The sequence below is a fragment of the Aethalodelphis obliquidens genome, unplaced genomic scaffold (genome assembly GCF_003676395.1).
Source record: "Aethalodelphis obliquidens isolate GAN/ISIS:26980383/991018 unplaced genomic scaffold, ASM367639v1 scaffold4, whole genome shotgun sequence".
In the NCBI taxonomy this organism is placed as follows: Eukaryota; Metazoa; Chordata; class Mammalia; order Artiodactyla; family Delphinidae; genus Aethalodelphis; species Aethalodelphis obliquidens.
The window spans coordinates 71,274,000-71,300,317 of NW_020837948.1; the positions used below are offsets into that span (position 1 = coordinate 71,274,000).

Sequence of the window (26,318 nt, forward strand, 5' to 3'; positions counted from 1 at the left end):
TTTCTCTGTCATCAAAGACCATTATTTTCCCACAGTGCCAGGATGCCTCCTCTCCCCTGTCATTCATGCACTCAATCATTTAATATGCATTTATTGAGCACCTGCTATTTGCTAATGCCTTGGTAGGCAGTATAGGGGAAGCACAAGATTTAAGTTCACAGGATCTAGATTCAAATCTCAGCTCTGTCATTAATCAGCAAGTTATTAAATTTTTCTGAGCTGCAGTTTCATCATCTATAAAATAGGGAGTGACAATAATATGCATCTCATAGAAGTGTTATCAAGAGCAAATGAAATAATAGATACAAAAAGCATTTGGTAAAAAATAAAGCACCATGTAAAACTTATTTTTATTATGATAATTAAAGGAAGTGGTATGTAGGCAGCCTCCCAACCTCAAATAGCTGGGGAGGGGCAGCTGATAAGTGGAGAGATGTTTCTGAAGCCTGTTGCAGTACTCCAAAATAATGCTTTATTGAGGACGCGAGTAAGTTGTTTGGAATTGCAGGAGCAAGAATTGGAGGCCTATTAGCCATTGTTTAGTCCATGTGGAGCTTTGAAGAATAAGAAAGATTGCATGGGTAGAAATAGGTGGGGCTCCCATAAAACTTCACCATCAGCACAATGTACTCTGGATATTGAGTACAGCGTGAGGAAAAGTATCTTTGGAGGAACCAGAGATGAGGTTTGGGAGGGAGTTGGGACCAGATTTTAAAGAAATTCAAATGCCATGACAAAGAATTTTCATCTAGTTTTATAAGCAAGAGTGGTTATCCAAGGAAGTAACATAATCACGTTTTCCCACCACACCACGTTATCTCTGGCCACCTCCTTCCTCCTCTACCCCTCTTCCCTTGTTTCTTCCTTCCATTCAACTATGCACAAAATCCCAACAGCAGTGTAGAGAATGGAGTAACACAGCAGACCAGTGGGCAGGACACCACCTAGGAAGCTGATATGACAGTTGGGTTGAGAACAGCACTGGCTCTGGATACCCTGCCTCACGAGTGAGGGTGGAGTCCAGGAATACAAGCTGAGTTCAGTGCTGTGCAGCTGAAATCAGAAATGTTAAGGCTGGAAGAGGTCTTGGAGACAAATCTGGTCTTCCTAACTTGCCAAGACATCAAATCGCCTGGACAGCTTTTTAAAAATACATAGTTCTGGGTCCAACCCTAGATCTACTGACTCAGAGTGTCCAGAAGGAGACCTAAGAATCTGTATTATTAAAAGTCTTTCTGAAGTGGTATGCAGACCAATAATTGAAAGTGGCTGGTAGTCAACCTTTTTATTTTATTGATAAAATTACTAAATCCCAGAAAACTCAAGCGGTTTGCCAATGTCACAACTAGTCGGTAACAGTGTTAGAACTCAAACTTGGTGTTCCCAATTCCCAACCCAGTACTATAGCCCAGGGTCAGTTCTTATCTTTATGCTAGAGAGAAATACATTTCTTTTTTGTCATATACTCCTGCTAGTATGAAATTAGAACCCCTTTGTCTTGCAGAACTGGTCTGTATCGTATTTAAGTAATTTTAACCACATGGTTGTTGGCTACATCTTCCCCCAATTATTATTAAGCATTTACCAAACATTCAAGGCATTACAGTGTGGTCAGGGTGATTAGCAAAGTTACCAGAGTGGAGGACCCTTACTTTAATTCCTTTCAAGTTTTTGTCATACTATTATTTAGAGACATGTAAACATATCCATTCATTTCAGCAAAATGTCATGTTCTACACAAAGATTTGGAAGGTTATGCTCAAGGCAGCTAGATAACATCTCACATAGGGGACAATAAAATAAGAATTTGTCTAGGTTTCAAGCTTTATGAAATTAAAACAAATCCAGTGGTACAATCCTCCATTTAAATCTTTAGTCCAAAGATCAGAGTGTTTTGTTTTAAGTCATAATCCAGTCACTTAAATCAGTGAGACTCCGAATAAACCATCGCCCTCCTTCCTGAGCCTCAGTTTTCTTTTCGCAAATGAGGATGAACATCCACAGCCCTCACCCCCGCTGCCATTGCCCGGGGTCACTGTGTGAATTCCACTGAACCGCGACAATGAAAGGGCTTTAGAAAACGATGTGGGACTGCAGAGGAGAGGCACAGTTAAGGAGGGGCCTTTGGGAGCAATTCTTTTGTTTCCCCAGGAAGGCTCATCATAGTACAGGTCATCAAGAGCCACAGATGGAGCTCAGGGACATGGCAAATGGCTACAGCATCCTGAGAGATGATTTCCATGTGGCCTGGGGGCCCAAGTACGTTAGTGGGATTGGTGGCAAACATAGTATTCAAACTCGGGCTTCCCTGGTGGCGCAGTGGTTGAGAGTCCGCTTGCCGATGCAGGGGACACGGGTTCGTGCCCCGGTCCGGGAAGATCCCACGTGCCGCGGGGCGGCTGGGCCCGTGAGCCATGGCGTCTGAGCCTGCGCGTCCGGAGCCTGTGCTCCGCAAGGGGAGAGGCCACAACAGTGAGAGACCCGCGTACCGCAAAACAAAAACAAAGTATTCAAACTCATAATTACATTGCAAGTTTAAAGGGCAGGTGTGTACAAGGAAACCAAGAACAGAATAAGCATAAATGTGGTGTGGATTTTTTTCCTCTTCTCAAATTTGATTTCTAGGTCTAAACTTACAGGAAAAGAAAAAGAAGGGTAAAAAAATCACGTTAAGATTTTTTTAAGTTCTAAAGCTAGGGAAAAAAGCAAAAAATAATAATAATAAAATAAAAAATAAAACAAAGAACCCTCAACTGAATGAATGATTATAAAAACTCCGATTTGGATTTCGAGAAGTATAGGTATCTCTAGGCCTATTTTCAAAATTTGGTCAAAATTAAATTTTAAAGATCAGCAAAGTATGTAATCACGTTTGGGTTTTTTTCTTCCAACATAAGTTTAAACAACTGACATCTATCCTTTTTTAGACTCTCTTAGTAGCTTAATGCATGCAAAAGAATAGGATTTATTTTATAAGGTATCTATTCTGTGAAGGTAAACACATTTTAAATTAGATTATCTACCAGTGGTACTGATTTTGTATAGGCAGGCTGGAGAATAAGGTTTATTTACATATTTACACTATGGTGGTACAATGAAGTACTAAATAGTTTACATAACAGGAATCAAAACAATTACAGTTCCTATTAGGAAATAATATATCTGAGGATTCTGGCATGACCATCTATAGCCAGTTAGAGAAACTTTTGCTAGATTGAAAGGTTGTCCCGTTACAAATGTCCTTGTTTACGCTGTACTTAGAGCTCCATGTACCATTTTGGACTCCTCATTAAAAAAGCATAAATCATTTTTTAAAAGGAATATAAATCCTACCAAAAAGGAAAAAGAAAGACTAAATATACACAGTTGGATATCAGAAGCCATCCAGAAAAGAGGCCAGTTGGCACAAATGGATGATTATATCTAAATATTTGAGATCTATCATTGCATAAAAATGAAAGGAATTTTTGTGGCTAAAGAAGTAAAACTTGACTTTTTAAAAAAACATAATGTCAAAGCAAAGGAGGTCAGCAGTGACAGCCATGCATTTTTCTTAACTATGGACTTGGCAAGTCAATAGGACTTATGATCAGTCTCACCAGGAGTTTGGTTGTCCTGAAGGAAAAAAGTGTCATTTTAATTTAGGAGCAGAAATTCAGGGCAACTACTACAGTCCTCGTGCCTTCTCAGAGCACTCCATTTCTTCCATGATGTCTGGCAGTAGTAGGTGGTTGATGAATATCTGTGGAATCGATAGACTCGTTTCTGTACCTACTTCATCACCTTCAGTATGTATGGATCATTTGAGTTTGATCTGTAGGGTGACAATGAAATATTTTTCATACCAGAAATACATTGACACTCAGTGAAGGGAAAGAAGCCTGAACTAGACAGTACTCCATTATTTTAGAAGCCATACAGCCCAGAGAATGTCCCAGGTAACTTCCTTTCCTCCTTCTAGAAAAACCTATCTGGCTCTAGAAGGGCATTTAGTCTATGAGTTCAGAACAGGAAGGATGGCTTTAGGCATTTGATTCAACTTATATCATCATTCCCAGTCTGAAGAATCAACTCAGATCTGATTCTATTTCAAATGAGGTAGAAAACGGTGAAGAGTGGTTCTGTTCTAGATTTGACTAAGCTATGAAATATTTCTAGAATTTTTTTGTAGTCTCTGGCTGTCCTCTTCAAAATGTACACATTCAGAATGTCATTTTGGTCTGGAATCCTATTCTAAGCAAGGCAAGCCTAGTTTGATCCGGTGTTTCTGAGACCTCCTTGACTCCAGTGGAGCATGGATCCAAATCCGGGGGAAAGGCAACTCCTTGTCCTGTATCTCTTCTGTGATCCAGAGACAAACTCACGTTCAGCTGGTCCTTTCTAGCTTTCCGGATTGTCATCAAGGAAGGACAGAACCAGGCTGGCTTTCGCTCTTTACAGAACAGCCACCACTGTGTGTACTGGTTATAAACTTATTCTCTAACACTTCTTCAGCACTGGATGATAAGAAATGTCTTCATGAAAATAAGTGCTATCGAGAACGATGGCGGGGTGTGGGGGGAATCTCAACCAAGTGTGAAGACGGTAGAATTAAAGAGGCAGTGGGTTTCACTTGGGCCTCTATGGGGCGCTTTTTTTTTTTTTTTTAGTCCAGAGGTAGATTGCATGTGAATGTTGACAGTTTAATACGTTTTCAGTACTGCCAACTTAGTTTGGTGTAATGTAGTGCGTTAGATGTTATTGTGAAAACAAATAAACCCCCCCAAACTGAATGTTTTTTAAAAAGTGAGTTCATTTTTCATCAAGTAACTATCTAGGGTGGTGTTCAGGAAGGCAGGGCAGCTCTCCTCCTTGTTGTCATCTGGGGACCAGGATCCTTCCATCTTGTGTTCCCACCATCGTTCGTGGCTGCAGAACCTTTGGCATCCAGCTGGCAGAAGGAGAAAGAGCACACAGCCAGGCATGTGGGAGGAGTTATGAGCCAGTCCTGGAAGTGGCATGCGGGATTTCTGCTCACATCCAGTTACGTGACCAAATCTAATTGCAAGAGAAATCTAGAAACCAGCGCTTCTTGTCTGCCTAGGAGTAAGCAGAGAATGAAATTTGGCAGATGGCAAGCATAAGTTGCCACATTCACGGTCCTGATTATCGAATTCTATGCTTTTCCAAGATTGTTTTGTCTTTAGTCAGGATTACATATAAAACCATTTCAAGGAAATATAAAAAATATCTTTACTCTTCAAAATCGTTACTGAAGTGGATCGACCCCACAGCTCTTCGACAGTCCATCCCAATGTCATAAAACATTTGAAGGATCATTTGCAAGCACATCCAGTGTAGGAAATCACAAAGGAAAGCAAATATCGATGGTCCTATAACACAATGATATGTAGGCAGTTTGGTGTGGGCATTTACATCTTTCTTTTTATTCTCTGTGATATATTTTTAAAGAATTGTGAAAGAGTGTGATTGTTTATGACCATCATAGGACAATATTACTACAATTGCTTTACCTTGGTAGAATTGAAGAAATGGTATCTAATTCAGGCCACACTGCTCTCTGAAGCCCTTCTCTGTTTGTTCCACTTCCACTAAAATGGAAAAACCCATCTGTTTGGATCACTGAGGTTGGAAACTGAGTGATATCATTTCTCCAAAATAGATTTAATAGTATGGCTTGGTGAATTGTTTCCTGACCTGTTTGAGGGAGAGTCCACACCTAGAGAAAAACATGGTGTATAAGTTTTCATATTCAGTAGTGGAAAAGAATCAGATTTGGATTATATACTTTTTAAATTTTATTTATTTATTTTTGGCTGTGTGGGTCTTCACTGCTGCACGCGAGCTTTCTCTAGTTGCGTCGAGCAGGGGCTACTCTTCGTTGCAATGCAGGGGCTACTCTTCGTTGCAGTGCAGGGGCTTCTCATTGCAGTTCTCTTGCTGTGGAGCACAGGCTCTAGGCACGCAGACTTCAGTCCTTGTGGCATGCTGGATCTAGAGTACAGGCTCAGTAGTTGTGGCACACGGGCTTAATTGCTCCGCGGCATGTAGGATCTTCCCGGACCAGGGTTCAAAACCATGTCCCCTGCATTGGCAGGCGGATTCTTAACCACTGCACCACCAGGGAAGTCCTAGGTTATATATATATTTATTTAATTTAATTTTATTTTATACAACAGGTTCTTATTAGTCATCAATTTTATACACATCAGTGTATACATGTCAATCCCAATCGCCCAGTTCATGACACCACCATCCCACCCGCTTGCATCTTTCCCCCCTTGGTATCCATACGTTTGTTCTCTACATCTTTGTCTCATCTTCTGCCCTGCAAACCGGTTCATCTGTACCATTTTTCTAGGTTCCACATACATGTGTTAATATACGATATTTGTTTTTCTCTTTCTGACTTACTTCACTCTGTATGACAGTCTCTAGATCCATCCACGTCTCACCAAATAACCCAATTTCATTCCTTTTTATGGCTGAGTAGTATTCCATTGTATATATGTACCACATCTTCTTTATCCATTCATCTGTCGATGGGCATTTAGGTTGCTTCCATGACCTGGCTATTGTAAATAGTGCTGCAGTGAACATTGGGGTGCATGTGTCTTTTTGATTATGGTTTTCTCTGAGTATATGCCCAATAATGCGATTGCTGGATCATATGGTAATTCTATTTCTAGTTTTTTAAGGAACCTCCCTACTGTTCTCCATAGTGGCTGTATCAGTTTACATTCACACCAACAGTGCATGAGGGTTCCCTTTTCTCCACAGCCTCTCCAGCATTTATTGTTTGTGATTTTCTGATGATGCCCATTCTAAATGGTGTGAGGTGATACCTCATTCTAGTGTTGATTTGCATTTCTCTAATAGTTAGTGATGTTGAGCAGCTTTTCATGTGCTTCTTGGCCCTCTGTATGTCTTCTTTGGAGAAATGTCTATTTAGGTCTTCATTTTTGGATTGGGTTGTTTGTTTTTTTAATATTGAGCTACATGAGCTGTTTATATATTTTGGAGATTAATCCTTTGTTGATTCATTTGCAAATATTTTCTCCCATTCTGAGGGTTGTCTTTTCATCTTGTTTCCTTTGCTCTGGTTTCCTTTGCTGTGCAAAACCTTCTAAGTTTCATTAGGTCCCATTTGTTTATTTTTGTTTTTATTTCCATTACTCTAGGAGATGGACCAAAAAAGATCTTGCTGTGATTTATGTGAAAGTTTGTCCTTCCGATGTTCTCCTCTAAGAGTTTTACAGTGTCCAGTCTTACATTTAGGTCTTTAATCCATTTTGAGTTTATTTTTGTGTATGGTGTTAGGGAGTGTTGTAATTTCATTGTTTTACATGTAGTTGTCCAGTTTTCCCAGCACCACTTATTGAAGAGACTGTCTTTTCTCCATTGTATATCCTTCCCTCCTTTGTCGTAGATTAGTTGACCATAGGTGCATGGGTTTACCTCTGGGCTTTCTATCTTGTTCCATTGATCTATGTTTCTGTTTTTGTGCCAGTACCATATTGTCTTGATCACTGTAGCTTTGTAGTATAGTCTGAAGTCAGGGAGTCTGATTCCTCCAGCTCTGTTTTTTTCCCTCAAGACTGCTTTGGCTATTCGGGGTCTTTTGTGTATCCATACAAATTTTAAGATTTTTTTTTTCTAGTTCTGTAAAAAATGCCATTGGTAATTTTATAGGGATTGCATTGAATCTGTAGATTGCTTTGGGTAGTGTAGTCATTTTCACAATGTTGATTCTTCCAATCCAAGAACATGGTATATCTCTCCATCTGTGTCATCTTTGATTTCTTTCATCAGTGTCTTACAGTTTTCTGAGCACAGGTCTTTTACCTCCTTAGGTAGGTATAATCCTGGTATTTTATTCTTTTTGTTGCAATGGTGAATGGGATTGTTTCCTTAACTTCTCTTTCTGATCTTTCGTTGTTAGTGTATAGGAATGCAAGAGATTTCATTTCCTTTGGATATTATATACCCAGAAGTGGAATTTCTGGATCATATGGTAGTTTTATTCTTAATTTCTTGAGGAACTTCCACACTGCTTTCCATAGTGGCTGTACCAATTTACATTCCCATCAACAATGTACAAGAGTTTCTTTCACTAGGAAGCTAGCTAGGAAAGGCTAGGAGATTAGGATGGCAATTTTAAATAGAGTAGCCTGGGAATATCTCACCGTGAAGGTGACATTGAGCTGATACCTGGGTAAAGAATATTCCAGCAGAGGGAACTACAAATGCAAAGTCCCTGAGGAGGAAGCGCTCCTTGAACATGTGTTCAAGGAACAGCCAGGGGACGAAGAGGCCGAGGCACAGTGAGCCAGAGGGAGAGAGGTACAGGGTGGGATCAGAGAGGCCTCAGGGGCCCATATCCACTGAGGAGGGCCTTAAGCCCCCGTAAGGACAGAGTATTTATTCTGAGTGCAATAGAAAGCATTGGAGGAAGCTGAGCCGCGACTTCTAGGGATCTGATTAACGTTTTAGTGGGATCACTCAGTTTGCGATATAAAGAATAAAGAAGTCGGGGGCACACCATTGATTACCAGTGTTCCAGTGTGGGCTTATCAGAGCAATCTTAGTTGCTCTGTGTCACAGAAGAAATAAATATACACAGAAACATCCTCACCCCCACCTTGTTAACAAGACGCTCTTCCTCTCTTGGGCTTTAGCTTAATGAAGCCAAGGTTTGATGAAAACTGCATTTTGGAAATAAAAGAGCTCAGACGTGGTCTCAGAGAGCAAAAGGCTGGTGGTAAGGTTGGTATTTTCCTTGCACACAAAGAAAGTAAAACCAGGGGAAACCTTGCAGGACTGCATCTGATGCTCACGTCCAGCCCAGCCGGGAGACCTGTGCTTTACTCTTCCCGTCCCCTCCATACTCTCAGTTTGAGATTAGCACCTGAAAACTGGATGTCAAGGAAAGGAACACGTGCTTACTTATTTTATTCTCAATCACAGTGAAGCCTGGACGAAATTTTCAGAAATATTAAGGTCTACCAACAGCTACAAAAATAGACACTTTCGTTGTCAACATATATACAGGTTAAATATATGACTTGAACCATTCATTATTTTTAGAGATTTACTGCAAGTATGGACCTCACTTTGCCACCGCAGGCTTTGCCTCTAACTCCCAACACTGCAGCCCCACGTTAGGACCTGTCTGAGAACCTTTGTTAACAAATTTTCAGCCATAAAAAAGAATGAAATAATGCCATTTGCAGCAAATGGATGCCACTAGAGATTATCATACTAAGTGAAGTAAGTCTCAAAGAGAAAGACAAATACCATATGATGTCACTTATAAGTGGAATCTAAAAAGTGACACAAATGAACCTATCTGTGAAACAGAAACAGAATCATGGACATAGAGAACAGACTTGTGGTTGCCAAGGGGCAGGAGGTTGGGAGAGGGATGGAGTGGGAAGTTGGGGTTAGCAGATGTAAGCTTTTATGTATAGAATGGATAAACAACAAGGTCTTACTGTATAGAACAGGGAATTGTATTCAGTATTCTATGATAAACCGTAATGGAAAAGTATTTTAAAAAAGAATGTATATATGTATAACTGAATCACTTTGCTGTACAGCAGAAATTAACACATCACAAATCAACTATACTTCAATAAAAATAAATTTTAAAAAGAAATAAACCTCAAGTAAAACAATCCTGAGTTTGAGCTTTTCAAATTTTAGATCGAATCTTTTAGAAAAATCAGCCTTTTGCCATCTTGTTTGGCAAAAACCTACTAATCAAGTCCGGCTTATTCCTTCTGGCCTCCAGTCCAAACATCAAACTCACACCATCGTTTTCATCTTGAATCTCTGCATTGGCCTCTGTGACTTGAGAGTGGCATAGACATGTCAGAAACAAATGTTGTGTGTTCCCTGAGATCATCTGATATTTTTACTCATAAATAAGCATATGCCTATACCCTTTTTGCCAGGCTTTTGTTTGTAAAAACCATGTGTGAAAACAAAGGGTAAAATTACATTCTCCATGCAAATATACATATTATGCAAGATAACATGCACACTGTCACCTCTATAATCCACTAATGTGCTAAATACCATGCCCTCTCACGGTGTCCTATTCAAATTTGAGATGCAGTTTTGGGATTGATTGGAAAAAACCGTCATTTATACATATCACTGTAAAATGCATTTTTCTACAGTCTCATCTCTATAGATAATCTGAACAAAGTAAATATTAAAATGGGGAATTGGAAGAAGCAGTATTTATTTTCTTTACTCCAGAGAAGGTATTTGATCTTGCAGGAAAACTTTGAATGTTAAATATCACTGGCGTTGATTAGAAACAGGTTTCATAGCCTCGTGGTATTGATAACAATGGTAAAATACTTATTATAGAGAGAAAAAATATTTTTTTTACATCTTTATTGGAGTATAATAGCTTTACAATGGTGTGTTAGTTTCTGCTTTATAACAAAGTGAACCAGTTATACATATACATATGTTCCCATATCTCTTCCTTCTTACGTCTCCATCCCTCCCACCCTCCTTATCCCACCCCTCCAGGCAGTCACAAAGCACCCAGCTGATCTCCCTGTGCTATGCGGCTGCTTCCCACTATCTATCTACCTTACGTTTGGTAGTGTATATATGTCCACGCCTCTCTCTCCCTTTGTCACAGCTTACCCTTCCCCCTCCCCATATCATCAAGTCCATTCTTTAGTAGATCTGTCTCTTTATTCCTGTCTTACCCCTAGGTTCTTCATGACATTTTTTTTCTTAAATTCCATATATATGTGTTAGCATACGGTATTTGTCTTTCTCTTTCTGACTTACTTCACTCTGTATGACAGACTCTAGGTCTATCCACCTCATTACAAATAGCTCAATTTCGTTTCTTTTTATGGCTGAGTAATATTCCATTGTATATATGTGCCACTTCTTTATCCATTCATCCGATGATGGACACTTAGGTTGTTTCCATTTCCAGGCTATTGTAAATAGAGCTGCAATGAATATTTTGGTACATGACTCTTTTTGAATTATGGTTTTCTCAGGATATATGCCCAGTAGTGGGATTGCTGGGTCATATGGTAGTTCTATTTGTAGTTTTTTAAGGAACCTCCATACTGTGCTCCACAGTGGCTGTATCAATTTACATTCCCACCAACAGTGCAAGAGGGTTGCGTTTTCTCCACACCCTCTCCAGCATTTATTGTTTCTAAATTTTTTGATGATGGCCATTCTGACTGGTGTGAGATGATATCTCATTGTAGTTTTGATTTGCATTTCTCTAATGATTAATGAACTTGAGCATTCTTTCATGTGTTTGTTGGCAGTCTGTATATCTTCTTTGGAGAAATGTCTATAAAGGTCTTCTGCCCATTTTTGGATTGGGTTGTTTGTTTTTTTCTTATTGAGCTGCATGAGCTGCTTATAAATTTTGGAGATTAATTCTTTGTCAGTTGCTTCATTTGCAAATATTTTCTCCCATTCTGAGGGTTGTCTTTTGGTCTTGTTTATGGTTTCCTTTGCTGTGCAAAAGCTTTGAAGTTTCATTAGGTCCCATTTGTTTATTTTTGTTTTTATTTCCATTTCTCTAGGAGGTGGGTCAAAAAGGATCTTGCTGTGATTTATGAAATAGAGTGTTCTGCCTATGTTCTCCTCTAAGAGTTCGATAGTTTCTGGCCTTATATTTAGGTCTTTAATCCATTTTGAGCTTATTTTTGTGTATGGTGCTAGGGAGTGATCTAATCTCATACTTTTACATGTACCTGTCCAGTTTTCCCAGCACCACTTATTGAAGAGGCTGTCCTTTCTCCACTGTACATTCCTGCCTCCTTTATCAAAGATGAGGTGACCATATGAGTGTGGGTTCATCTCTGGGCTTTCTATCCTGTCCCATTGATCTATCTTTCTGTTTTTGTGCCAGTACCATACTGTCTTGATCACTGTAGCTTTGTAGTATAGTCTGAAGTCAGGGAGCCTGATTTCTCCAGCTGATTTTTGTTCTCAAGATTGCTTTGGCTATTCAGAGTCTTTTGTGTTTCCATACAAATTGTGAAATTTTTTGCTCTAGTTCTGTGAAAAATACCAGTGGTAGCTTGATAGGGATTGCATTGAATCTGTAGATTGCTTTGGGTAGTATAGTCATTTTCACAATATTGATTCTTCCAATCCAAGAACATGGTATATCTCTCCATCTGTTTGTATCATCTTTAATTTCTTTCATCAGTGTCTTATAATTTTCTGCATACAGGTCTTTTGTCTCCTTAGGTAAGTTTATTCCTAGATATTTTATTCTTTTTGTTGCAATGGTAAATGGGAGAGTTTTCTTGATTTCACTTTCAGATTTTTCATCATTAGTGTATAGGAATGCAAGAGATTTCTGTGCATTAATTTTGTATCCTGCTACTTTACCAAATTCATGGAATAGCTCTAGTAGTTTTCTGGTAGCATCTTTAGGATTCTCTATGTATAGTATCATGTCATCTGCAAACAGTGACAGCTTTACTTCTTCTTTTCCGATTTGGATTCCTTTTATTTGCTTTTCTTCTGTGATTGCTGTGGCTAAAACTTTCAAAACAATGTTGAATAAGAGTGGTGAGAGTGGGCAACCTTGTCTTGTTCCTGATCTTAGTGGAAATGCTTTCAGTTTTTCACCATTGAGGATGATGTTTGCTGTGGGTTTGTCATATATGGCCTTTATTATGTTGAGGAAGGTTCCCTCTATGCCTAGTTTCTGCAGGGTTTTTATCATAAATGGGTGTTGAATTTTGTTGAAAGCTTTCTCTGCATCTATTGAGATAATCATATGGTTTTTCTCCTTCAATTTGTTAATATGGTTTATCACATTGATTGTTTTCCGTGTATTGAAGAATCCTTGCATTCCTGGAATAAACCCCACTTGATCATGGTGTATGATCCTTTTAATGTGCTGTTGGATTCTGTTTGCTAGTATTTTGTTGAGGATTTTTGCATCTATATTCATCAGTGATATTGGCCTGTAGTTTTCCTTCTTTGTGACATCCTTGTCTGGTTTGGTATCAAGGTGATGGTGACCTCGTAGAATCAGTTTGGGAGTGTTCCTCCCTCTGCTATATTTTGGAAGAGTTTGAGAAGGATAGGTGTTAGCTCTTCTCTAAATGTTTGATAGAATTCGCCTGTGAAGCTATCTGGTCCTGGGCTTTTGTTTGTTGGAAGATTTTTAATCACAGTTTCAATTTCAGTGCTTGTGATTGGTCTCTACATATTGTCTATTTCTTCCTGATTCCGTCTTGGCAGGTTGTGCATTTCTAAGAATTTGTCCATTTCTTGCAGGTTGTCCATTTTATTGGCATATAGTTGCTTGTAGTAATCTCTCATGATCTTTTGTATTTCTGCAGTGTCAGTTGTTACTTCTCCTTTTTCATTTCTAATTCTATTGATTTGAGTCTTCTCCCTTTTTTTCTTGATGAGTCTGGCTAATGGTTTATCAATTTTGTTTATCTTCTCAAAGAACCAGCTTTTAGTTTCATTGATCTTTGCTATCGTTTCCTTCATTCCTTTTTCATTTATTTCTGATCTGATTTTTATGATTTCTTTCCTTCTGCTAACTTTGGGGGGTTTTTTGTTCTTCTCTCTCTAATTGCTTTAGGTGCAAGGTTAGGTTGTTTATTCGAGATGTTTCCTGTTTCTTAAGGTAGGATTGTATTGCTATAAACTTCTGTCTTAGAACTGCTTTTGCTGCATCCCATAGATTTTGGGTCATCGTGTCTCCATTGTCATTTGTTTCTAGGTATTTTTTAATTTCCTGTTTGATTTCTTCAGTGATCACTTCGTTATTAAGTAGTGTATTGTTTAGCCTCCATTTGTTTGTATCTTTTACAGATCTTTTCCTGTAATTGATATCTAGTCTCATAGCGTTGTGGTCGGAAAAGATACTTGAAACAATTTCAATTTTCTTAAATTTACCAAGGCTTGACTTGTGACCCAAGATATGATGTATCCTGGAGAATGTTCCATGAGCACTTGAGAAAAATGTGTATTCTGTTGTTTTGGGATGGAATGTCCTATAAATATCAATTAAATCCATCTTGTTTAATGTATCATTTAAAGCTTGTGTTTCCTTATTTATTTTCATTTTGGATGATCTGTCCATTGGTGAAAGTGGGGTGTTTAAGTCCCCTACTATGAATGTGTTACTGTCGATTTCCCCTTTTACAGCTGTCAGTATTTGCCTTATGTATTGAGGTGCTCCTATGTTGGGTGCATAAATATTTACAATTGATATATCTTCTTCTTGGATCGATCCCTTGATCATTATGTAATGTCCTTCTTTGTCTGTTCTAGTAGTCTTTATTTTAAAGTCTATTTTTTCTGATATGAGAATTGCTACTCCAGCTTTATTTTCGTTTCCATTTGCATGAAATATCTTTTTCCATCCCCTTACTTTCAGTCTGTATGTGTCTCTAGGTCTGAAGTGGGTCTCTTGTAGACAGCAAATATATGGGTCTTGTTTTTGTATCCATTCAGCCAATCTGTGTCTTTTGGTGGGAGCATTTAGTCCATTTACATTTAAGGTAATTATCGATATGTATGTTCCTATTCCCATTTTCTTAATTGTTTTGGGTTCATTATTGTAGGTCTTTTCCTTCTCTTGTGTTTCTTGCCTAGAGAAGTTCCTTTAGCAGTTGTTGTAAAGCTGGTTTGGTGGTGCTGAACTCTCTCAGCTTTTGCTTGTCTGTAGAGGTTTTAATTTCTCCATCAAATCTGAATGAGATCCTTGCTGGGTAGAGTAATCTTGGTTGCAGGTTTTTCTTCTTCATTTAAATATGTCCTGCCAGTCCCTTCTGGCTTGCAGAGTTTCTGCTGAAAGATCAGCTGTTAACCTTATGGAGATTCCCTTGTGTGTTATTTGTTGTTTTTCCCTTGCTGCTTTTAATATGTTTTCTTTGTATTTAATTTTTGACAGTTTGATTAATATGTGTGTTTGCATATTTCTCCTTGGATTTATCCTGTATGGGACTCTCTGTGCTTCCTGGCCTTGATTAACTATTTCCTTTCCCATATTAGGGAAGTTTTCAACTATAATCTCTTCAAATATCTTCTCAGTCCCTTTCTTTTTCTCTTCTTCTTCTGGAACCCCTATAATTCGAATGTTGGTGCGTTTATTGTTGTTCCAGAGGTCTCTGAGACTGTCCTCAGTTCTTTTCTTTCTTTTTTCTTTATTCTGCTCTGCAGTAGTTATTTCCACTATTTTATCTTCCAGGTCACTTATCCGTTCTTCTGCCTCAGTTATTCTGCTATTGATACCATCTAGAGTATTTTTAATTTCATTTATTGTGTTGTTCATCATTGTTTGTTCCATCTTTAGTTCTTCTAGGTCCTTGTTAAATGTTTCTTGCATTTTGTCCATTCTATTTCCAAGATTTTGGATTATCTTTACTATCATTATTCTGAATTCTTTTTCAGGTAAACTGCCTATTTCCTCTTCATTTGTTTGGTCTGGTGGGTTTTTACCTTGCTCCTTCATCTGCTGTGTGTTTTTCTGTCTTCTCATTTTGCTTATCTTACTGTGTTTGGGGTCTCCTTTTTGCAGGCTGCAGGTTCGTAGTTCCCGTTGTTTTTGGTGTCTGTCCCCAGTGGCTAAGGTTGGTTCAGTGGGTTGTGTAGGCTTCCTGTTAGAGAGGACTAGTGCCTGTGTTCCGATGGATGAGGCTGGATCTTGTCTTTCTGGTGGGCAGGTCCATGTCTAGTGGTGTGTTTTGGGGTGTCTGTGGACTTATTATGATTTTAGGCAGCTTCTCTGCTAATGGGTGGGTTTGTGTTCCTGTCTTGCTAGTTGTTTGGCATAGGATGTCCAGCACTGTAGCTTGCTGGTCGTTGAGTGAAGCTGGGTGCTGGTGTTGAGGTGGAGATCTCTGGGAGATTTTCGCCGTTTGATATTATGTGGAGCTGGGAGGTCTCTTGTGGACCAGTGTCCTGAAGTTGGCTCTCCCACCTCAGAGGCACAGCACTGACTCCTGGCTGCAGCACCAAGAGCCTTTCATCCACACGGCTCAGAATAAAAGGGAGAAAAAGTAGAAAGAAAGAATTAGTAGAAGTAGAAACAAAGAAAGAATGAAAGAAAGGAGGGAGGAAAGAAGGAAGGAAGGAGGGAAGGAAGGAAAAAAGGAAAGAAAGAAGATAAAGTAAAATAAAATAAGGTAAAATATAATAAAGTTATTAAAATAAAAAATTATTATTAAGAAAAAAGCAAAAAAAATTTTGAAAAAACGGACGGATAGAACCCTAGGACAAACCCTAGGACAAAACCCTGGAAGCAAAGCTATACAGCATAAATCTTGCTCTCAACGTCCACCTCCTCAATTTGGGATGATTCATTGTCTATTCCTGTATTCCACAGATGCAGGGTGCATCAAGTTGATTGTGGAGCTTTAATCCACTGCCTCTGAGGCTGCTGGGAGAGATTTCCCTTTCTCTTCTTTGTTCTCACAGCTCCCAGGGGCTCAGCTTTGGATTTGGCCCCGCCTCTGCATGTAGGTCGCTGGAGGGCGTCTGTTCTTTGTTCAGACAGGATGGGGTTAAAGGAGCCGCTGATTCGGGGGCTCTGGCGCACTCAGGCCGGGGGGGGGGGGGGGGGGGGGGCGGGGCACGGAGTGCGGGGCGGGCCTGCGGCGGCAGAGGTCAGCGTGACGCAGCAGCCTGAGGCGCGCCGTGATTTCTCCCTGGGAAGTTGTCCCTGGAGCCTGGGACCCTGGCATTGGCGGGCTGGACAGGCTCCCCGGAAGGGGGGTGTGGATAGTGACCTGTGCTCACACATAGGCTTCTTGGTGGCGGCAGCAGCAGCCTTAGCGTCTCATGCCCGTCTCTGGGGTCCGCGCTGTTAGCCGTGGCTCGCGCCCATCTCTGGAGCTCCTTTAAGCAGCGCTCTTAATCCCCTCTCCTCGCGCACCAGGAAACAAAGAGGGAAGAAAAAGTCTCTTGCCTCTTCGGCAGGTCCAGACTTTTCGCCGGACTCCCTCCCGGCTAGCCGTGGTGCACTAACCCGCTGCAGGCTGCGTTCACGCCGCCAACCCCAGTCCTCTCCCGGCGCTCCGACCGAAGCCCGAGCCTCAGCTCCCAGCCCCGCCCGCCTCGGCGGGTGAGCAGACAAGCCTCTCGGGCTGGTGAGTGCCGGTCGGCGCCGATCCTCTGTGCGGGAATCTCTCCGCTTTGCCCTCCGCACCCCTGTTGCTGTGCTCTCCCCCGCGGCTCCGAAGTTTCCCCCTCCGCCACCCACAGTCTCCGCCCGCGAAGGGGCTTCCTAGTGTGTGGACAGTTTTCCTCCTTCACGGCTCCCTCCCACTGGTGCAGGTCCCGTCCCTATCCTTTTGTCTCTGTTTATTCTTTTTGCTTTTGCCCTACCCAGGTATGTGGGGAGTTTCTTGCCTTTTGGGAGGTCTGAGGTCTTCTGCCAGCGTTCTGTAGGTGTTCTGTAGGAGTTGTTCCACATGTAGATGTATTGCTGATGTATCTGTGGGGAGGAAGGTGATTTCCACGTCTTACTCTTACGCCATCTTCCGGTGAAAAAAATGAGAAAAAATATTTTTGAAATAATTTTCCAACTTGCTTACACTTCATTAAGCTTGAGGGCGAACCGTCCCCCTCATCCTGAGTGGTAAAGCACCAAAATGGATTCCGTCATACAGCCAACAGCATGGGCTACCATATATACAGCAGAGTCAGGTAAAGGAGAATAAACAGCACTGTAGTTGTGTCTCAAGTACCGGTACCAAGCTAGACCCAGTGGCTGGAGGCCTGAGGTCGGAAGGACTGTTCCTGCTCATTCTATTCCACCGGAACCCCACCCAGGTTGTTGGGATCTCCATGCCTTCCATGTTCCTAGCAGGAAATTGTTCTTTCTCCTCGGTGAGGAATATCTAGAGAAAAATCAACAGTCTCTACTCTCTCCCCGGATGTTATCACACTGGAATGATGGAGTGGAGTGGAGACAGCAACTAAGTTGTGAAAGCAGCTCAAGCCGTAAGAGCAATGTGGCTCTAGCACCTGTCACCTCATTGATTGCCAAGGTTGATTCTGGTGCTTTGGCTGACCAGCCCTCAGTTCCCTCTCTCTCCCATCTCTCCCTGTAGGTTCTTCCCAAGGCAGTGTGCTCAGGAAAAATCTGGATGGAAAGTACCCCTTAAAGAAAAAGGGTAATAATAGTAAAAACAACAATAGCTGCTAAGTATATGGAATGTGCTGGCTGCCAGGCAGTGTGCTAAATGCTTTCCAAATATTATATAGGGCCTTATAATTGCCCTAGAACTAGATACTGTAATTGTCCTTATCAGGGAATGGGAGCTTAGAACGGTACAGTAACTGCCCAAGAGCATGCAACTAGAAGGTGGCAGAACCACGATATGAAATTTAGACGTTTTCTAATTCCCAAGTGAATGTCTTTGGAATATTTTTGGTATCTCCCCATCTCCCAGCGGGAAGATCTCTGTTGTCAATGCACCATTGTTAATACACAGCAACAGAAGCAGCTCTCAGATGCCCCTGACTTGAATAGAGCCTTCCAGGGTCCCCTCCAGCGTTCAGCAGATGCTCGTTCTCTCCAGGGTCTTCCCCGTGGGAGCTCTTCACAGATGCTTTGATAATGGGACCTCTGTTGATCGGGGCTTCCCGCAGCTGCTCCACTGGAGTCCTCATGTGTCTCACCTTCATCAGACTCCACACTGGAGGTCAATGTTGAGTGTAAGGTCCTGATGGCCAGGTGACATGAGATGAGCTGTTCACCCGGGATGATAGCAGGACCACGGCTCAGGAGAGAGTCCACATCATGGGCAAGAAGGGATGCAAAATATGTAAACCAGAGAAGCAGGGTGTAGCATCAGGCCAAAAAACTGAGAAATGATCCCAAGCGGACAGATGATTACAAGGTCAGTAGACACAAAGTGTGGGAGCAGTGGAAGAGGCTGAATGGAAGGTGGATCACGACAGGTAGTCCAGTAATTCTACTGATTTGGAACAGTGTAGAGAGCTGGGGAGCAGTTTGGTTGGTTGGTCAATTTGCTTGTTTTCTCTTTGGTTTTTAAAGGGTCCTGAGTGGAGTGAATGGTCCTGAGTAGTGCTAGATGCACACAGCCTTCAGTAGTTCTAATTGCAACAGGCTGGCAGGGCCATTACTCTTTACCGCCCCCCACTGGGGACCATGCACAGCTGCGTTGCTGCTTCTCCACTAATGACTTCTTGGTAAAAGCCAACTCTGTCAGGGAACATATACATCATTGAACTGCATTAAGGACAGCAAACATGTGGGACAATGGAGCATCTCGCTTAGTTTCATTTGCTAGGACCTTCTGCAGACTCACCATCCCTCCTTATTCCAAATGAACTCTAAAACTCTGTAACGAAACCCACCCAAAAGGTTTCAGCAGAGACTGTTTTGCACCTTACTGTTGTATTCAAAACTGAAAAAACAGAGGATTTGGAAAATTCCAAAATTGGGGGTCATATAAAGACCAAGGCCCAGAATTAGCCTTGGCAAACGTGATCCATAAGTTGTTCAGAATGTTAACATTTGAAGTTCTATCCTGGTGAGGAAGCTAAGAGATGTTTCTCTATTTTTATAATGAGTAAGAGGAGGCTTTGCAATAGAGAGAGAAACACAGGGGCCATTCTCCCAGGCTCTGGAATCAGACAGTTTGAGTTTAAAACCCACTGACAAACTGTATGGCCTTGAACATGTGACTTAACATAGGGCCACTTCTTTATGACTCAGATTCCTCATTGGTCAGATGGAAAATATAGTGGCTACTTCAAAGGGTTATTGTGGGGATTCAATGAGATAACGTACATAAAGCACACAGCACAATTCCTAGCGCTTGGAGAGTGTTTCAAATGCTTTATTATCATTATTATCATCATTATGATTATTATTCTCACCATCATTATTAGTCTCAGACATTCTTACTCTCCCCAGATCTATACTTCCTTTCCTAAACTTCTGCTAATCTTATACTTGGGCTTCATCTAATTGGCAGTGAGTCAAAAGAGGATTCATTATATCAAAGTGTTTGCCAAAGAGTGTTTTTGGCAAATTCACAACTGATCTCTTTGGTCCCAACGTCTAAGGTTAGGGTTACCCCTCATCACCTTCTTGTCTTGTTAATAATACCATGACATTGACTGTTTATTATAAAGTTACGTTTCAAAAATGAACAGCTTATTTGAAGCCATCCATATTTTCAGGCTAAATAAAGTCTCAGTTAATATACTATCCACCGAATGAAGTACTGCCTTGAAGTGTTCCCAACCTAATCTCTCCCAAGAAAAGATCCTTAGTTCTAATATTTGAACAAAAGAGCTCATTTTTTTAAGTAAGCATAAATGTCTAATAACAGATCAGTGACCATTTTTTAGATCATTCTCAATCTGCTTGTAAAGCTAATACTAATATTTCTTAGGCTAATATATTTTCATCAATATTTGGTAATCACTTCCTGTAAATTTTGAGGTTTTATTTTTTGGATAATATTTAAGAGGTTGTTTTCATGAGTCTTTAAGAAATAGATAGTTTGGACCTTTATTTACAGTAGATTTTCCTCAAGAAAGTGATCTCCATCCAATGGCCAACTTGTTATATTACAACCTGCAAAGAAAAGTATCGAAGCCCATATACTCCCATATCAAGCACTTTATGACCTACTAATAACTGTTTGGTTTTAAAAGGTAATACTACCGCAAAAACTGTTAAATATTTTAAGATACTTATCAGTATTTGTTCCCAAACTGATAGTGGAGAATTTTTTTTGTTAAGTCAAGACTTGCTTAATTTAATTGGAAAGATTATAATAATAAAAAAGTGCAAGTTTCTGATTTGGGGGTAATATTGGTATTTCCTCAATTGAACTGAGAAAAACTAAGCCAAAAATCGTACTCCTGTATCTCCTATATTTCTGTTTCTGCATAGCATGAAAAGGATACCATATTTTATTTTTTAAAACAGTAACAACATTTTGATATTGGAGGGGAATCAACATAAACATTTTTTATGTGTTCACATTAAGACCTCTTCATGCTGAAGAGCGGCCATCACTATCTCCTTAGAGCAGAAATCACCCCTATCCTCTCCCTATGCAGGGGTCTTTTATGTCTTTCAACTGTATACTGAATGCCTTCAAAAGCCCTCTTTAAATACTACTTTTCCATGAAGATTTCTCAGATATCCCAGCTTGGATTAATCTCATCTCCTTTATTTTTGTACCTCAATGTGCTTATGGTAGGTACTTAATAAATGCTTATTGAGTTAAGCATATCCAAGAAGAGCCTGCCAGAGATCCTGAATAAGTCTCTTTAATGATTAGAGGTCCCTTCCCTTTGGCCTTTCTCAGGATTGTTAAAGTCCCAGATGCATGAAGTATCTGTCCGCAAGAAACAGATGTCCCTGTTTGGGTGTCATAGTTGCTGGTTTACAGGATTATGCATTACAGCTGGGAGAACTTCAGGAATAGTAGATAATTAAATCCAGTTAGCTCAGTAACTTTGGTCAATTAACCTTTCTAGGAGCTGGTATCCTTGTCTGTAAAATGAATCTGCTCAAGTAGATAATCTCTCAATGTCCTGTAAGGACCAAATGAATATATCTGTAAAGTGACAAAATTCTAAGAAAATTTTAAATTGAAAAACATGTTTATGACTGGCTAAGCTAGATTATGAGTTTTCCCTTTTTTTTTTTTACTAGACGGATTGATTTGGAGTCAATGTTCTACTTTGGTCATAGATTCATAGGTGATTCATGAAACATCAAGCCCCTGGATAATTCTTCCAGTTTGGCCTCCAATCTTTGGGTCATAACACTATTTATTAGTAACTCCAGTAGAAAAAGTAAAAGAATATTTTAAAATTAGCCAGTTAATAGTTTGGATAAAAGTTCTAATAGGAAAAACGTTGTTAACAACTGAACTTGAATTCATTTGTTCACTTCATTCAACAACTTTTTAAACCACATACTTGCTGAGCTATCCTGAGCTATCACCCTCCTTTTATAAGAACACATGAGAATTGACTTTATTTTACTACTGGTTGATGCTAGACTAGAAAAGCTCTTTGTAGAAAGTTTATCTAGATTATAAAGACTGTGATGTTAAGAATGGCATGTATGGTTCTTTTTTTTCCCCAAACTCTAAAATCTGTATTGCCAAGTATCATGTCTTTCATTCATTTGATCATTAATTCAAACCACTTAGTAAAAATTTTCTGAAGTGCTTAGAACACCCAGAATCTCCCTTCTCAGAGAGCTCACAGTCTAGGAATGGAGATCAAGTGGTAATTATTTCCAGCTCATTGTAAACGCTATCAGTGGGGAGTGGGAAAGAGTCTTGGGAACACAGAGAAAGGGCATCTCATGAAGCTCTGGGGTATCAGGGCAGCATTTCAGATGAAGGCTAAGTCCTCAAGGATAAATAACAATTAGGCAGGAGATTGGAGGGTTGAGAAATTGGGGAGCAGAAGGTTAGGTAGTGAGAGTCTGATACAAGTAGGTGGTGGTTCAATATGAGGGGAGTATGAAGTTCCCGATGGAAGAGTGTTGCATATCGAGGTTGCGAAAAGCATTCGTTGTCTTTGAGAACAGATGCTTAAGACTCTGTCAGTTCAGCCAAGAAATGTGAACTTTATCTTGAGGACAACAGTGAGCCACTGTAAGGTTTTGAACTGATGAATAACACAGTCAGGTTTAGATTTTAAGAAGAATCATACAAGGTGGAAAATGGATTCAAGAGACTAATTTAAAGGCTCTTATAATAATGTAGGTGACAGTTGACAGAATCCTGAACTTAGTATACTGGCAGTGGGGATGGAGGGAAGTGGCCACAATAGAAATTAGTGATTGGGTAGGTGTAGGTGGGAGTGGAGAAGCCCAGGTTTGGGGAATCAAGGATATTAGGCATGTAATGGGCACTTGTTGAACTGAACCCAAATATTTAGTGAATTACTATGTAAAAGGAATTCTGTACTTAGGAGAGCTAGTCTTTGCAGAATGGCTCCTTGTAAACTGAAATTGAGTTCAGAGAGACCTATATATTTTGTATTTGGTCAGTGAACAGAGGTACTCAAAGGTGTAGGAAGACACGTATATGAAGTCAGTGTGTTTTTTTTCTTTTGTGTATTTTGGTATTACCATTTTTTTTGACAGCAGGAATCAGCTGTAAGTTTTCCTATTGTCAGTTCCTAAACTGAAGTCTCCCTTTACTAAACTATTAACATGCAATTCACAGCAATGTCATTCTTTCTCCTTAATTGACAGCTTCGATGTGGACAATGGCACATCTTCTGGACGGAGTCCCTTGGATCCCATGACCAGCCCGGGATCTGGGCTAATTCTCCAAGCAAACTTTGTCCACAGTCAACGCCGGGAGTCCTTTCTGTACCGATCCGACAGCGATTATGACCTCTCGCCAAAGTCTATGTCCCGGAACTCCTCCATTGCCAGTGACATGTAAGTGTGAGGGGGAGCAAAGAGAAGAGGGCGTGCTTAGAGAAAACTCAAGTAAATTTCCCTCTAGAGTAGATAAAACCAATGATATGTGTTCAACTGCATCATTCTCTAATTTAAAAAGGATGGTGGCTAAAATTATACAAGTTGAAGATAAATGGTAGATTGAATCTGTCACTCTTGATAAGAAACATTTATTTTCCCAGAGAATACATTGTCTGGGAAAAGAGAGAATTAAATTTGCAATGGAGACATTTACACTTAAAACTTTAGCTTATATTCATGTAGGACCTGAGTTTAGCTACCCAACCATGTGAATATTTTCGAATATTGTGACAGGCTTTAAACTCAGTTTGCAAGTCCCTGTGATATTAGCACGTATAGCCCTTTGACTATATCTCCATTGACGTACTGTGCAGATGTTAGCCCTGGTTTGCCAGTTCATTTGAAATCTTTGTGAAGGTTTGCCTAAATTAAACCATTTGGGGAATAGTAATCACGGGAGGCAAGTACAGAAAACATTAGACAGACTTGAATATCATTTTAGACATGCCACAGCTTGGAAAGTAATTAAAACTTGGAAAGTAATTAAAGCAGATTCGCGGATCATACACCATCATTAGCTCATTTTCTTGTGCTTACTGTAGTGTTCATTAGTTTCCTAGTTTCTGGAGGCTTCTAAATAGGGTCTAACTCTCACTCAATACCTGCACTGTCATTGGTGGTCACTCTGCCTCTGTGTAGAGTTAGTGTCTGCTTTCCTCCTCTGCATCTAGGCATTTGTCTGATAACATCACCATCTTCTCATGACACCATCTCAGAAACTCAGCACAGGTTGCAGTACATCTTAGAGGAGCTGTATGGGGTTCCCGAGGGTCTACTGTTGTTCTTGGTATTCTAACAGATCATCAGGGTATCTTAATAGGTCTCTGTGGGATTCTAGAAATGGAATTATGCTTTACTCACTTCCCAACCTATGGCTCTTAGTTGCCATTTATTAATGGTTGTAAAATGACAACATTGTCTTCTCCCTAGGAATGAGCAGCTAAAGTACAATCACTTTGATTCAGATTCTGAAATTCACATTGTGTAACTGTCTTTGAGAACTGCAGGAGAGAGAAGAAAACTCTAAGACAGAGTTCTTGTCTCAGATAACTAATAATCTTATGAAATGACAGGTTTTAGATCAAATAATTAGTGAAAAAGACAGTATGTAAGTCCTAATTTCTGTCCTTGTGGTCTACAGGTAAAAGCATCTCATCACCTACCTCTATGCACAGGTCTCCACCATCTTTCAAAAACTATCCAATCTACCCTCCTTTTTTATCTGTTGTTTTTGGTAATAAAACTTCTGCATAATCATATCTCTGCCCATCCTTCCGAGCCCACCCCAAGATCTACATCTATTCTCTATATTTCCTTATATGTTGTTGTTGACTTAATATTCTGAAATCTATCTTCAAATCATACTGACCTCTGAAAATCCATGAATTCAAGTAATGTTTATTGGCCACCCATAAAGCAGAAGGCATGGTGCCAGTTATTAAAGGAAATACAAGGTGCATTTCATCTCCTAGCTGCCATCACTGTTGTGTGCTCTCTTCCCTACTGCTCACAGACCTCTTCTTCACCAGCTTCTCTTATCACCCCTTAACATATTTCTCCAAAGTATAGCCCGACCCTCTGGGCTCTGCTTTAGAAAACTCTTTTGTATGTATGTTCGACTATCAGCCTTCATCAGATGACTTACTGCTCAGTATCTCTGGCCCTGCAACCTCCGTTGAGCTCCAGATCCATAGCCCCTAATTGCCTTCTGGAAATTTAGACTTTCCCGTTCAACTGTTCCTTCACACTCACTAATTAGTACATATTCAGCATGAATTCATTGTATTGATGGCGTCCACTCTCCTTCACTACAAAACAACTTCCTTTTCCCATTGGCTTTATTTCTATGTTATTTTTATCCCATTTTCTTAGGTTTGAAAATTAAGACATTTGTTCATTCATTCACATGTAATAAAAATACGTACTGAAAAGCTATGGTGTGTTTAAAGCTCCCCGTCTGCATGGGGGTAGGGGGAGAGGCAGGGCAAAAGGGCTGACCTTTTAGACCTTTGGAATAAAATCTGGTGAGCGCCATCCTTGAGGCATTTATGAGAGCAAAGGAGAAGCGAAGGAGAGTTTGCCAGCCAGGGATAGTCAGGTGAAGGGGGCAACATTTAGATAATGTGGGACGAGGGAAGTCATGGCTCAGTTAAGGAATGACTGGTTGGTGTGAGTAGGGAAATGTGGCAGGAGAAAAAGAAGGTCGGAATACAGCGTATGGGACCTCAGAGCCACAGGTTTTTAGCTGGGATCACGTGATCGCATTCTTGTTTTTATTGCTTCTGATTACTCTATTGTTGAATGATTGTATAGAATGAAGCGATTACAGGGAAATAGATCATGTTGAAATTCATAGAAGCAAAGCAGGCTGAATATGATGGAGGCCCAGGTCAAGGGAGTGGGGGTAGGATGAGGTTAGTCCAGATGCAAGAAGCAATAGGCTTACAGAATGGTGCGTGTGTGTGCGCGCGCGCGTGCGCGCGCACGCGTGTGCATGTTGGGAGATAGCCAGTGGGCAAGGAGAATCAGAGAGAATGTTGACGTTTTGACCCCGAACAAGTAAATGAATGGTGATGTTGACATGGGAACACAGGATAGAGTGGACAACATAATGACATAATGAATTTGGCTTTTACACGTTGAGGCCAGAACTCTAGGAGAAACAAGACAACAATTAAAGGACAAGGACAGAGAGCAGAAACAACAGTGCAGAGGGTGAGGGGAAATTAGAAGAACCAATTCCCTTCTGTAATGACTCGATTTGGGC

General features: G+C 40.3%; 1 protein-coding gene across 5 annotated transcripts in view; it reads left to right on the forward strand.

Annotated features, from left to right (window-relative positions):
• PDE4D (phosphodiesterase 4D) overlaps positions 1–26,318 on the forward strand; it is a 1,268,462-nt gene that overhangs the window by 1,025,561 nt on the left and 216,583 nt on the right. For all 5 annotated transcript variants that reach the window (XM_027101064.1, XM_027101065.1, XM_027101068.1 and 2 more), the window contains one exon: positions 23,258–23,449. In XM_027101064.1, coding sequence (XP_026956865.1) covers positions 23,258–23,449 — 192 coding nt within the window. The remainder of the gene's footprint in view (positions 1–23,257; positions 23,450–26,318) is intronic.